The sequence below is a fragment of the Akebia trifoliata genome, chromosome 1 (assembly GCF_017979445.1).
Source record: "Akebia trifoliata isolate Shusen 1 chromosome 1, ASM1797944v1, whole genome shotgun sequence".
In the NCBI taxonomy this organism is placed as follows: domain Eukaryota; kingdom Viridiplantae; phylum Streptophyta; class Magnoliopsida; order Ranunculales; family Lardizabalaceae; genus Akebia; species Akebia trifoliata.
Genome location: NC_141375.1, coordinates 2,713,891 through 2,729,042, shown reverse-complemented (window position 1 = coordinate 2,729,042; position 15,152 = coordinate 2,713,891). Strand labels below are relative to the sequence as shown.

At 33.7% G+C, this 15,152-nt stretch overlaps 2 protein-coding genes across 7 annotated transcripts; one reads left to right on the top strand and one right to left on the bottom strand.

The window, feature by feature from the left end:
• Positions 1 to 4,420: 4,420 nt before the first annotated feature.
• LOC147410370 (UDP-N-acetylglucosamine transporter ROCK1-like) lies at positions 4,421 to 7,657 on the top strand. 6 transcript variants are annotated; one of them, XM_086434577.1, is made up of 7 exons: positions 4,434 to 4,938; positions 5,409 to 5,648; positions 5,843 to 5,896; positions 5,992 to 6,089; positions 6,720 to 6,768; positions 6,866 to 7,057; positions 7,310 to 7,650. In XM_086434577.1, exons 3-7 carry the CDS (start codon positions 5,879 to 5,881, stop codon positions 7,424 to 7,426), a joined length of 474 nt encoding a protein of 157 aa, XP_086290703.1. In that variant the 5' UTR covers positions 4,434 to 4,938; positions 5,409 to 5,648; positions 5,843 to 5,878; the 3' UTR covers positions 7,427 to 7,650. The 6 variants fall into 6 exon arrangements, 5 of the variants coding, with proteins under 5 accessions (XP_086290703.1, XP_086290712.1, XP_086290695.1 ...); XR_015176490.1 differs by having other exon boundaries at positions 4,421 to 4,938; positions 5,409 to 5,896; positions 5,992 to 6,070; positions 6,680 to 6,768; positions 7,310 to 7,657; XM_086434586.1 differs by having other exon boundaries at positions 5,512 to 5,896.
• Positions 7,658 to 8,499: 842 nt separating this feature from the next.
• LOC147410369 (uncharacterized) lies at positions 8,500 to 10,653 on the bottom strand. The gene is made up of 5 exons (XM_086434556.1): positions 10,492 to 10,653; positions 9,735 to 9,887; positions 9,503 to 9,642; positions 9,311 to 9,417; positions 8,500 to 9,186 (listed from the first exon to the last, which is right to left on the bottom strand). Exons 1-5 carry the CDS (start codon positions 10,510 to 10,512, stop codon positions 9,053 to 9,055), a joined length of 555 nt encoding a protein of 184 aa, XP_086290682.1. The 5' UTR covers positions 10,513 to 10,653; the 3' UTR covers positions 8,500 to 9,052.
• Between the last annotated feature and the right edge of the window lie 4,499 nt (positions 10,654 to 15,152).

Sequence of the window (15,152 nt, the reverse complement as noted above, 5' to 3'; positions counted from 1 at the left end):
TACAGTGTCTACGTGGCACATTATGGTTGGTGATTAAAAAGTTTGGGCTGCGTGCAAAAGTAGCAAATGGGTTTGTTAGAATCAATGAGTATTAACGTGTTTCTGCTTCTGTTTTCGTACAATCAAAATCTCATCAGTCATATTTCATTTCTCTGTTCCTGTTCCACTAGTGCACGGCTCGAGAGTAAATGCTTGAGATATTTATCGGGCAGGCCTAAGTGTTGCATTTTTATTATAAAAACTCCTTTGGAATTCTGACAATTCCAAGGGAACCTTACTTTGTGAAATTTGTTATTTACTGAACCTTACTTTTATACTTTTATACTTAATCATAAAATTCTTAATTTTTAATTGATGCGGTTAGCTAAACCTAACTCCATCAATTTGTGGCGTCCAAAAACAAGATCTCATGCACTTGATAACCAAAAAAATAAAATAAAATTCTATGAACTTAGAAATAAAAAATAAAAAAAATTTTGAAAAAATAATTAATTTTCATCCTTGAATTTTAATTTTAAATTTGGGAATTGGATAACCTGCCCTTTTAAACATTTTTTGTGGAACTTGAATAGAATTTTGTTTTATTTTGAATATGAATATTTTTTTGAAATCTATAAAGTTGTGGTGTTGGATGCCAATTTGATAAACTATGTGGACCAAAAGACCATGTTAGTTATATTCATGAAGTAAGGTTTGTTTAGTAACAAACTTGATATAAGTAGGATAATTTTTGTAATAAAATTGCAACAAATAAATCTCTCTACATGCTTTAAAGTGTCATGTGATAAATCTTTTGAGCACTATTACTGGGTGAATGTCGACTGTAGGCCCACATCCTATGGGCCTATACAACTAAGGTAGTATTTGTTTGTGTTATTTTTCAGCGTTTATTGCTGAAAAAAATTAAATTTAACATTTTTTTTGTTAAAATAGCGCGTTTGTTTACTCTATATTTCAGCGCTTATTGCTAAAAATAAGTGAAAAAAATTCAGTACTATTTTGATGTTGAAAAAAAGTGTCCAAACGATAAGCACTTCGCTTTTTTCGACACGGACAAGTATGCCCTTCGTTTTTTTGAGCATGGACAAGTATGCCCTTATTCTTAAAAGGATATTACCTCTTATATCCCATGAATAAGTATACAAGCACCCCACAAATTAATAAACCCACACCATGACTAAATTATTTTGTCTTATACGGGTTAAAAATTTTGGAATGAGTTGATTTTTGGTGAGGATGATCTCCTCATTAGTATATAAGCACCCCACAAATTAATAAACCTATACCATGGCTAAATTATTTTGTTTTATATGGGTTAAAAGTTTTTGAATAAGTTGATTTTTGATGAGGATGATCTCTACAATGAGACCTCACTAAAAATCAGCACATTCAAAAAACTTCTAACCCTATCAAAACAAGAACCGTAAATCATCATTTTTTTAAAAATTATTTTTGATAAGTTAGAAGTTTCAAAATGGACTGATATTTGGTGAGGATGATCTCTAGACCATATGGACAATCCTCACTAAAAATTTACTCATTCCAAAAACTTTAACCCATATAAAACAAAAAAATTGGCTATGGTGTGGGTTGCCCTTATTAATTCATAGGGTGCTTTTATAATTACACATCCTTCATTTCCATCGAAAATTATTCATCCAAAATTAAGTTATTTTAATGTTAATTTCAAATTTTAGTGATTTGTATGACATTATTATTTTTAATTTGAAATTTGTGGGCTTTTATAAATAAAAATTATTATTTATAAATTGAAGATTTGAGTATTATTTATTATTTAAAAATGAATTATATTTTAATTTTGTAAGAAATAATATATTTTATTGTGTTTGATAAGAAATAAGCATTAGAAATATGCGAACAATGTATAATATAATTGTAAGTTTAACAAAGACAATTTACCAACTTCAGTAATGTATAACAAATATGATTCAGCATCTAAACAAACAACTTTTTCAGCACTTAAATTCAGCATTTTTAAGTTTCAGCGCTTAATACTATTCATCACTTATTTTTTTCAGTTTAACAAACAGCACCTAAGAAGAGCCTAATTTGAAATTTTATTTTGCTTCAAATGCTCTTACTTTAGGTTATTGGTTACACACTTACACTTTGTTCTATTGTTAGAGGGCTTTTATAAAATTTTGAGATGAGGTTGAGAAAATGATATTTTAAAAGGTTAGGAATTTTCTTCTATTAAATAAAATATCTTGTCAAGTTCAAAGGATTATTCCTTGGACAACACACGAAGTTCGCAACAACACTCACAATAGTTTAAAATAGAAAAAAAAATTAATGAGATAACAGTAAAAGAATGAATAAATACTTCTACTCTCTCTCTCTCTCTCTCTCTCTCTCTCTCTATATATATATATATATAGGGGCGGTTCAAGGGCATATGTAAAAACATATGAAAAAACAATGGTTTTTCAAAATATGGGTTAGAGGTTTTTGATTGAGCTGATTTTTTGCGATGATGGTCACTATGATGAGACGATTATCCTCACAAAAAATCAGCTCAATCAGAAACTTCTAAATCCATCAAAAGTGATTTACAAATTACTGATAAAAATTGACAAAAAATCGACGGTCCACATTCTAAATCACTTTTAATGGGGTTAGAAGTTTCAGATTGGACTGATTTCTTTTTTGGATGATCTTCCCATCATAAAAATCATCCTCACAAAAAATCAGCTCAATCTGAAACTTCTAATCCATATTTTGAAAATTTATTAATGTTACATTGTTTTTACATATGTTTTTTCATATGGCCCTTGATCCTGACCCATATATATATATGGGTCCCGTTCAGCACCAAACATTTTGGCCAACATTTTAGCCAACCATTTTTTGTCCTACATGGGTTAGAAGTTTTGGAATGGGCTGATTTTTAGTGAGGATGATCTCTACGGTGAGTAGATCATCCTCACCAAAAATCAGCCCATTCCAAAACTTCTAGCCCCATGTTTGGATGTTGAAAATCGTGGACCGTCCATTTTTTTTAAACCATTTTTGATGGGGTTAGAAGTTTTGGAATTGGCTGATTTTTGGTGATGATGATCTCCTCATTGTAGAGATCATTCTCACCAAAAATCAGCCCATTCCAAAACTTCTAACCCATGTTTTGCCAAAATGTTTGGTGCTAAACATTTCATATATATATATAGATATGGGAAGGGATCAGTGGACAAATTTTCAAACTAACATCCATACAAATGATGGTGATTGTTGGATGCCCACGGATCCAATGGTGGATCTGGTTTAAAACAACCACTTAAGTCACGTTTCTTTTAAGTTTTCTCTCTTTGCAACTACCTCCCCACTTATATCCCCGCTTATTTGCAAATCCTCAAAAGTCAAAATAAAACAAATCTCTCTTTCTCTTCTTCACCTCTCCTACGCACAATCCTAACAGTCTAATCTAAGCGAGATCCACCATTAAAGATGACGAAGTTTTCACCTCGTATTCACTCTCACTCTCTTCCCTAACCCTAACGACTCAAAACCATTCACTCAGGCATCTTCTTGAACCCAGCTTGTCCTCCCCCTCTCTCTATCTCTAAGCATAACCCACATCAATCCCTCTATTTTGATTTCTCTTAGTCGAGGATTCTGCTCGATTTGGTCGATATTCTGAGTGTATTTAAAGAAATAGACAAAATATTTCACCATCTTGCTGAATAACAGGTTTGATTAAGTTGAAAATTTTACTTTTTTGGTCTAAAGGATAATGGCACAGGTGATCATATGGGTTCATCATTTTGTTCTAAACATGTTTTAAAGGATATTGGGGAGAATGGCTTCTATATAACCATACATAGTTTGTAAGCCTTAGTGACTTAAGTGACTGTTTTAAACGAGATCCACCGGTGGATCTGTGGGCATCCAACGATCACGATCATTTGTATGGATGTTGGTCTCAGATTTTGTCTGTTGATCCCTTCCCTATATATATATAGGGTTGAGTTCGATGTACACATATATCTACCATATATCTACAACATGTTTTGTCCTATATGACTATAAGTTTCGGATTGAACTGATTTTTTGTGAGGATGATCTCTATGATAAGGACATCATCCTCATAAAAAATCAACTCAATCCAAAAAATTTAATCACATCAAAAGTAATTTACAAAAAATGGACGGTCCACGATTCTTCAACTCATAAATATGGGGTTAGAAGTTTTAGAATTAGCTGATTTTTTGCAAAGATGATATCCTTGTCATAGAGATCATCCTCACCAAAAATCAATTCAATCCAAAACTTTTAACCCACATAGGACAAAACACATTGTAGATACATGAGTAGATATGTGTGTACACGGATCCTGATCCATCTATATCTATATAAATATATATATATATATAATATATATATATAGGGTCCCGTTCGCTGGCTAACGGATTGGCAAACTTTTTTACAGCGTTGGATATAACGGCATTGAACGGACGAGATTGAATCTCGCAAAATCTGCGTTTAAGTTAAAAGAAAATCTTATATTACACCGCCATCCTTCAATTTACAACTAATTAGTGCTACCTCCCCATCTCTATTTAAAACTGAAACTGAACAGAGACTAGAACTCTCTCTCTCTTTCGTCTCTCTCGCTGAAACCTTCTGTCTCTCACACTCTCTCTCGCTCTCGTTGCACGCTCCTTCCCTCTCGACCCTCTCTTTCATTCTCTCTCGCACTTTCTTCCTATCTCTCGCTGATCTCTTAAAACCCAAACGAAACAGGAAGTATAACTCTCTCTCTCTCTCTCGTCTCTCTCGCTGAAACCCTCTCTGTCTCTCATTCTCTCTCGCACTTTCTCCCTATTCCTCGCTGCAACTACCTCGCACGAACGGCCTTCACTGCAAACTTCTTCTCTCTTCGTGATTTTCCAGTAGTGAACCCTAAGGAAAGCTCAATGGCAGGTAAACTAATCATTTTTTTGGATTAATTTGATTTCCGATTTGATGAAGACAAAAAATACGTAATTATTTAGGGTTTTTTTAATTCCGATTTAAGAATATTTCATCTGTAATTTCACATAAAAAAATTCCGATTTGAGAATTATTTGTGGGTGTTTGGGTTTTTTTTTTTTCGAATTTATATCTCTGATTTGTTTAAATTTATCTTTAGGGTTTGGATTTTTTATTAGGGATTTTTTTTTTTTTTTTTTGTTTCTGATTTTTAAGGTTATGTTTTTTTATGTATACAGATAGTTTATATATTTCTCATTTGTAGGGTTTTTTTATTAGGGAGAGTGTAGTTAACATTCTTTCATTGGAAACATTATTTAGGGTTTAAACCATTGACTTTCTTTCGAAATAATAATGGTCTCCGTGTGTTGATGATTAATTGAAAAACTTGATGATTTTCTTTCTAAATGCTATCCTTTTAGGAAAGAAGGCAATTTTAGAGTTAATGGATGCTGTGGATCGTTAAAATCATAGGAAATAGGAAAGAAGTTACATTTGATCATTAAAATCATAATGGCCCACCAGATAAGAAACAAGCTCACATATGAGCAGGTCCTGATTGGTACAAGTTTTCGCCACGTTCAAATAAATTCACTTAGATAGCATTTTGCCTCAAGTGTACAAGAGGAGAGGACAGAACTCTGTCCTTTATATAGTCAAGGTTAGTAGCTATTTGATAAATAGAAATATACAGCTTTGATAAATGGAAATATTCGGCTTGATTCTCCATCTCTCTTGCAACTCACAAAATGGAAATATTCAGCTTTTTTATTTTTCTACCTTGCCATTTTAAGTCTTGTATTCTAACTTGGTGACTATGTTTAGTAATACTTTAGTTTGATAAATTATTTATATGGGTTTCATCGTTAGAAGAACTCGTAAGCATTGAGCAATGTTTCACGTTACGCAGGTTTTGTCTCTTGTTTATATCATTATGTAATTCTTTTAAACAATTCATGGCCTTTAGAATGAGAAAATTCTAAGAGATGTTTTGTTTTTATGCAGCTTTATGCTCCTATTTCAAGTGATACTTTGAAGATTGAAGAGCATGTAATCTATGTTTTTGGTTACGTAATGCCTAAATGTTGGAGTAACCCTCTTAGGTCCTTCTCTTCCGAGTTATAATGTTCTTTTTGTTTATTTTCCTATTAGTGATGATTTGGAGAATTGTGTGACTATGCTTCCAATGACTTCCAGATGGGTTTATAAAGAGTTTGAATTGAATATGTTGATCATGATTGACCCATTGTAATTAGAATCAAAATATCTAAGAAAATGGTAATGATCAACCATTATTGTTATTGTTTTTTTTTCAATGGATAAGCTGGACAGGAGCCCACAACCTGAAATTTGCATTGCAATATGTCAACCAACTAAACTATGGGTCTAGACCCGATATTGTTATTATTATTATTGTTGTTGTTGTTGTTTGTGTTTTTTATTTTCTAGATATTTGTTTGTAGTGATGGGATTTCAGGTTTAACTCATTGCTTGTTATGAAGTGTCATGAAGTAGAGAATTGATAGATAGCGATCTGTTGTTTTATTTATTTACGATGGAATGTCAAATCCTTTCATACTAAATTTTTTCAAATCTCACTTTAGCATCTTCTCCATCTTCAAGACCTTTCTCAGGAGTTTATCCACTCTACATTTAAAAAGCTGCCTAACTTACATTGTTTGTTTCATTCTAGTTACCCATTAACACAATGTCTTGATTCATTCTTGCCACAGACGAGAAGTTATTTTGACCTCATCTGTTCTAACCTGCGAGGTAGCAAAGGTGATTCATAAACCATAGATTCTTCATTCTCAATTTATGACTTAATCTATATTCAAATGGGCAAGAGGCATATTTTTTACTAACTTATGTTCCATAGGTTATCTGTGCACTATTTCTCCTAGCAAAAGAAAGCAGTTTGAAGAAATTATGCAGAGAGTGGACTTTGGCTGGTTCATTGATTGCATCAGGCCTTCCAGCAGCTATTTATGCATTGCAGAATAACTTGTTGCAGATTTCTTACAAACCGCGTTCTGATCTTCCCTCCATTGTAGAAAAGTACATGAACAAGGTAAATTTAATTCCTGGAAAATTTACACGAATTCTACTTTGCCCAAGTCTTCTAATAATGAATAGAAAGCAAGTGCATGTCCCATTCTTTTGAGGTCATCTCGTTCATGTAGGACCTTCAACTTGAATATTTCTTCTTATTGGGCTCATTTTCACATAAGCCATTTTAACTATATCTATCCCAATATATCGCTTAGTTTGCGTAACTATAGTATCTTTCTTCAATTTATTTATTTTCTGTGGTGATGCACAGGAGCTTGAAGTGGAGAAATTTATCACACATGAAGTCTCTTTCACTGAAATCAATACGATCTTCAAGTATATGCTGGACGGCGATAGCCTTCGGTGCATCATCCGTATGGATGCATAGAATGGATACAGTGGGCGTTTTTAGTGTGCATGAGGTTATGAACAAATATGGGTCTGTTTTCCCTTTGTTAGATCTTGTAAGATGTATGGGTTCAGGGAACACCGTGTGTGTGTGTGGTGATGAGATTAAGTTTCAATGTTGTCTACTTCGCTTATGTAAATATATGATGAACACTATTCCTGTATATGAAAATCACGTTTTGTGGGAAAGGATGGACAAATATAAAAGCAAGATACCATTGCAATCTAAATATAAAAACCAAAAGCACAGATGAATCAAATGGGATCCTTAATAAACAGACCAAATATCCAGATTCATAGAAAAGATGTCCTGTTTTGGCTACATGAGAAATCATGCACCAATATATAAGCAAAGAAATGGCTAGAAATCATCCTTCTTATGAAAAAGTATATTTTGGTGAAACTTTCATATAGAAACATTTTCTATCGAATCTGAACACAACTTTATCCTTTCATGTAAGAAAATTTACAATAAGGTATGATATCCATTTTGAACGCTGAGCCCTTCACATCGGACTCAAGTTGTTGATGATCATTTTGAATGCTGAGCCCTTTACATCGGCTTAAATTTTTCTAAATCGACCAAGCAAGTCACAGTATAGTTGGGAAAAATTATAGCTGATTAGGAGTAGAAATGCAGAAGTGACACTTAAAAAAAAAAAAAGAAATGCAGAAGTGACATGTATTTTAGCCTCATTAGTCTCAATTGAGATCTTTCTCAGAGAAATCCATCATTTTGTTTAAAAATAAAATGCTCACAATCAAAATAGCCATTCTGCCATTCCTAATATGGGTGTTTTTCAAAACATTTTCAAGATCTCTTCCAGGTTCATTTTCAATGCAACAATCTCTCAAAATGATAATAAGAATTGGTCTCTTTAATTTTTATTTTTCTTTTCATTTCTTTTGACCGCCATGGGAAAAAGTTTGATGAAGAATGGAGGTTGAAGAATTAAATGGATTGTGAGATGATAAAAGAATCTTCTTTACCCAATGACCCATTAAAACCATTTTCATTATGTCAACAAAACTTAATAGGTATTGGTAAATAAATAAGAAAAACAGAAACTACAACAACAAAATATAAAAGAATACATCCATCCATATCTACTATCCAGTCCCAGACAAGAAGTTGGACATGATTGCAAAACAAAAATATCACCACACAAACAATTAAAACCATCTCGTTTACGTCAACAAAACTTGATAGTTACAACGGAAAAAAGGAATATATCCATCCATATCTTCATTGAAATCATCACTAATAGGAAAATAAACAAAAAGAACATTATAACTCGGAAGAGAAGGACCTAAGAGGGTTACTCCAACATTTAGGCATTACGTAACCAAAAACATAGATTACATGCTCTTCAATCTTCAAAGTATCACTTGAAATAAGAGCATAAAGTTGCATAAAAACAAAACATCTCTTAGAATTTTCTCATTCTAAAGGCCATGAATTGTTTAAAAGAATTACATAATGATATAAACAAGAGACAAAACCTGCGTAACGTGAAACATTGCTCAATGCTTAGGAGTTCTTCTAACGATGAAACCCCTATAAATAATTTATCAAACTAAAGTATTACTAAACATAGTCACCAAGTTAGAACACAAGACTTAAAATGGCAAGGTAGAAAAATAAAAAGGCTGAATATTTCCATTTTGTGAGTTGCAAGAGAGATGGAGAATCAAGCCGAATATTTCCATTTATCAAAGCTGTATATTTCCTTTTCACGGCTGGTTTATGAAACACACGAACATATGGAAAAATAATCAGATTTGGATAAACATATATAAAATGGTGTTATCCAATTCCATCAATAATATGGATGGGATTGTCTATAACCAACTGAGATTGTACCTTGGAGGAGATCAATATTGTTGTTGAGATGGAACGGCAACATCACTGAGCATCTCAATGGAACGGCAAAAGCCAAATATGCAGAGTCGTCTTGCCCTATCAAGTCCCTAAAATTATTGATTCACAATACATAAGATATATGTATATTTTTAAAAATATAATCATTGATCAATAGACAATTTAATTGTTTACATTTGTTGCTGCAATATCAAACAATGCACCAATACAAATGCCCTGCTTGGGTCCATGTAATCACTCTCCTGAAAGTGCTGAAATCTTTTAGAATCCTTTGATCTCCCTTGCTTCTTCTGCCCATAGATGATGCAGGTGGACTATAAACGTCCCACAAAAGGATCAAAATTATGAACATCTTAGGCATGGACAAACATCATATGAGGAGAGAAATGGAGATAGAAAGTATTACTTCTACTGCATTCCATAGTCGGATGGTTCTATCAAATGAAGATGTTGCTAGTTGAGTTGAATTTGATCTAAAACGAAGATCAGTAATTATGAGGCCATGTTCCTCTGTGGTGCTCTCTGTTTGCAGTGTGTCCATATTCCATAAAACAACCCACTGATATGAAATAGTACCCATATCATTTAAACTTGAATTAATTTCATAGATCTACGTGCTACTGAGAAACTGACATGGTTACAGTTACACAAACAACATGTCTTACAAATGACAATAAAAGTGTTTGGTGAAGAAAAGTCTATCCCAGATGCCACAAACAATGCCTTTTAGTAATCAAGTTCATAAGAAATCAAAATTCTTAAAAAAATTCCACCTTAAGCCCAAAATATCTACTGGAATAAGTGAACCCATTACCCAATGAGCACCATCATTTGAAGAGGAGGGAAAAGGAGCATTTCCAGAAGAAAAATTTTCAAAATTTAAATCAATAAGATGCTGAACAAACAACTACCAACCCAGTTCACTAAACATTAAGATATTCCAGAAAATAAGTCATCTAGATCCTTGATTTGAACCTGAAGCATCTGAAATCAAGAACTAAATCACCAATACAAACACATAATCATAATAAAACAACCAAGAACATTAAAAAGTCCAAAAACAAGAAGACCAAAACATCAACAACAGCTTCTCAGATTACCAATAAAAATACTTCATAAGAGACATAAATAAAAAAAGACTCCACCTTTCACAAATATCTTACCAGCACAGTTTTGCAAATCATGAGAGCGAAAGCCGTTCGTGCGAGGGTTTCAGCGATGAATAGGGCGAGAGAGTGAGAGAGAGGCAGCGAGAGTGAGAGAGAGAGAGGTCCTGTTCGTGTTCGTGTTCGTGCGAGAGAGAATGAGAGAGTGAGCCGTTGGAGGAATAGGGCGAGAGAGAATGAGTGAGTGAGAGAGAGAGCGAGAGTGAGAGAGAGAGTGAGAGCGAGTGAGAAGAGAGAGAGCGAGAGAGAGTTCGAAGAGGTTTGGAGGTTTGGACGAAGAGGTTTGGAGGTTTGGAGTTTTGTTCGAACAGAACAGAGAGGTTCTGTGAGGGGCTTAAAGAAGAGAGGGAGGAAGCACAAAATAACCATATTTTGAGGGATGGCGCTGTAAAATTGTAAATCTTATAACGTTCGTTTGAAACTCGATCTCGTCCGTCAGATACCGTTTTATCGAACGGTTAAAAAAAGTTTGCCAATCCGTTAGCCAGCGAACAGGACCCATATATATATATGGGAAATGTTCAGCACCCTAAGTTTTACCACACACTTTAACAAATGTTTTTTGTCCTACATGGGTTAGAAGTTTTGGAATGAGTTGATTTTTGGTGAGGATGATCTCTATGATTAGAAGATCATCCTCCCCAAAAATCAGCCCATTCCGAAATGTTTAGCCCCATGTTTACACGTTGAAAATCGTGAACCGTCCATTTTTTGTAAATCAATTTTGATGGGGTTAGAAGTTTTGGAATGAGCTGATTTTTGGTGAAGATGATCTCCTCACCATAGAGATCATCCTCACCAAAAATCAGCTCATTCCGAAACTTCTAACCCATGTAAGACAAAACGCGTTTGTTAAAGTGTGTGGTAAAACTAAGGGTGGCGAACGGGACCCTATATATATATATATAAAGAGAGAGGGAGAGGAGCATTCGATAGACAATCTTAGGGGGACAACGTTGGGAGACAAAATTTGTCTTATATTGCTTAAAAGTTTTGGATTTGACTGATTTTTTGTGAGTATGATCTCTATGGTGAGGAGATCATCCCCACAAAAATCATCTTAATCTAAAACTTATAACTCCATCAAAAGTAGTTTACAAATTATCTACAATGTAAAATCCTCCGGGAATACCTCTTTCAACAAATTAAGTAACATGATAAATGACTTATTACTCCATCCAACAAGGCATTTTATGGCACGATAAATGACAACTTTGTATGTTTCTTGCACCTTGGGTACAATTCCTACTCAACATCTTTTACTAGCTTGAAGAATTTTTCGATATCTGCATTCTTACCACTCATTGTTGTTTATGTCAAAACGCTTATCTCATTAGTTGTATTGTGCATACCAAACAAATTATGTAATAAATGTCACATTTCTTTACACCTCACATTGTGTCAAATATCCATTACATGCACATCGAATGATGATTATGTTATGCCTTCTTCATGAAACCACCATCTAGTATAATTTTTATCAAAATCATCACATATCATATGATCATATGTTATTTCTTAATCCTTATAAAGCACATTATTGCAGTTGAGACATGGGCATTTCAACATCCCGTTGATAGTTACTCCGTAAGTAATTACAAACTCAATAAAAACTTTCACTCATTCAATGTATTATTGACTAAATCTTGACTTATTGATCTAACTTCTATCCATGACGTAACTATGAGCAAATACCTAATGGAAAGAGGTTCAAGGTACATTACTTCTATATACATTGACACATGAGAGACTCAAACTATATATCTAAACTAAATAGTTCAAGAATCACTATTTGTATAAATTTATTATGCACATAAAATGACAAGAAATGTATTGAGGGATTGGAGAATTGACTTATCCTATCATAACATACGTATCACACTTATTGAGCAAAATAAATAACAAACAAATAATAATATTTACATGATCAAATTGTATAAGATAAATAATAAAAAAAAATTCAAAACCATGTGGAGTTATGCAACATATTTTCACTTACAAGGGTTTACAAATATAATATCATTATAAATCCAAATTTCTAAACAAGCAGAAAAAATAAATGCAAGCACAAGGAAAAAAAGATAAAAAGAATATGCATTTATCTAAGAAGAATAAATATGGATTATGTTATCAAATATGAGTTTTTTTAATGAAATAAGAAAGTCGTTTATGTTATGGTTGTTAAAACTTTAAATTCTTCCCCTCTATTCCTTCAATCAATGTATTTTTCTTATCCTCCTCATTTCCTTCTCATTCAACAATCCTCTTATCTAAACATCTATTTTATATAATAAAAAAATTCTTTTTTTCTTTTTCAACACCTCTTATTATTCTCCCAACTTTCACAACCCACTAGCACCATCCTCACCCAACCTCTCCATCATGCATGTATACTTGTACAAAAGAAAAAGTCAAATGACACTGTACAGGTACAACAAGAGCAAAACAAGTCTATTACACACATGGCACCCTCAAAACCTACGAATGTAACCCCACATATATATTCCTGATAACTAATTTCATTATAAGCTTTATAGAAAGGAGAAGGATTTGAATAAGGGAGATTCTGAAACAAACATACAAAGAAATATCGATGAATCCCTAGAATTACTAGAATGTAAAAGTATACTTTCTAGTTAACAAGCAAATCATCTTATAACACACATAAGCAAATCATCTTATAATTTTCGAAATTTTTGCGTGGAGAAGTGATTTGGTATATTGCGAGTAGCGTTGGATATCTAATAACGCAAACTCTATAGTAATGGGAATTTTGGCCACCACTAAAACATGTCTCTAAAAACCTACGATTTTGTAGTGCTAGTGGCAATGCCCTCATGTTCAACTTCTAGTTAAAAATACTTTGATGTGCATGAGACTAGTGGCATGCTAAATTAGGAATGTATATAGGGATTCTCGATACCCATACCTTGAAACTATCACCCTAAAACAAATGGGAACCCAATTACCCTTGGTCTTCAACAAATAACTAGTAACTTAGCATTGGGTTACGATCAACTTATCCCTCATAACAAACTCGTCAAGGCACCCCACGAACAATGTTAATGTCTAGTGTAATGATGTCATATGGATGGAACACAATGCAGCACTCATTGATGTACATCAAGGGACGTCACTTGCAAGGAGAGAATACTGTGACTGGTATGACTGTCGAGCTGGCATATGGAAATTAATGCTTTACTTTTTATTATTTTATTTTATTAGTTAAGTATTTTATTTGGCAAGTTTAAGTGTTAGTAGGGATCAACATAAATCCTTTGTTCTAAAAATACAACCACCTCATGGTGATGCAAATGTTCTTACCAACAATAAGGACAACAACTATGAACAGTTAATAGGGTGACGATAGTACAAGAACTTGCTATGATCAAACCCTCCAAAACTGATGATTCAACGACACTATGTTTGGGGGGCCAACCCACTAACGATAACAAGAAGCCACAGAAGGGACCAAATACATTTAGAATTCAAAATAAGTCCACCTCTGTTGAACAAGATGTAAGTTTTATATATATATAGGGTCCCGTTCAACAACAAACATTTTGGCAAAACATTTTTCAAAACATGGGTTAGAGGTTGGAATGGGCTGATTTTTGGTGAGGATGATCTCAACGGTGAGGAGGTCATCCTCACCAAAAATCAGCCCATTCCAAAACTTCTAGCCCCAGTTTACAAGTTGAAAAATCGTGGACCGTCCATTTTTTGTAAACCATTTTTGATGGGGTTAGAAGTTTCGGAATGGGCTGATTTTTGGTGATGATGATCTCCTCACTGTAGAGATCATCCTCACCAAAAATCAGCCCATTCCAAAACCTCTAACCCATCTTTTGAAAAATGTTTTGCCAAAATGTTTGTTGCTGAACATTTCCCATATATATATATAGAGTAGCGTTCAATGGCCAACAGTTTGGCAAACATTTTGGCAAACACATTTTTCAAAACATGGGTTAGAGGTCTTGGAATGGGCTGAGTTTTGGTGAGGATGATCTCTATGGTGAGGAGATCATCATCACCAAAAATCAGCCCATTCCAAAACTTCTAACCTCATCAAAATGGTTTACAAAAAATGGACGGTTCACGATTTTTCAACTTGTAAAATGGGGCTAGAAGTTTTGGAATGAGCTGATTTTTGGTGAGGATGATCTCCTCACCGTAGAGATCATCCTCACCAAAAATCAGCCCATTCCAAGACCTCTAACCCATGTTTTGAAAAAGTGTTTGCCAAAATGTTTGCCAAACTGTTGGCCACGGATAGGGACCCATATATATATATATATATATATATATATATATATATATGGGAAATGTTCAGCACCCTAAGTTTTACCACACACTTTAACAAACGTTTTTTGTCCTACATGGGTTAGAAGTTTTGGAATGAGCTGATTTTTGGTGAGGATGATCTCTATGATTAGAAGATCATCCTCCCCAAAAATCAGCCCATTCCGAAATGTTTAGCCCCATGTTTACACGTTGAAAAATCGTGGACCGTCCATTTTTTGTAAATCAATTTTGATGGGGTTAGAAGTTTTGGAATGAGCTGATTTTTGGTGAGGATGATCTCCTCACCATAGAGATCATCCTCACCAAAAATCAGCTCATTCCGAAACTTCTAACCCATGTAGGACAAAACGCGT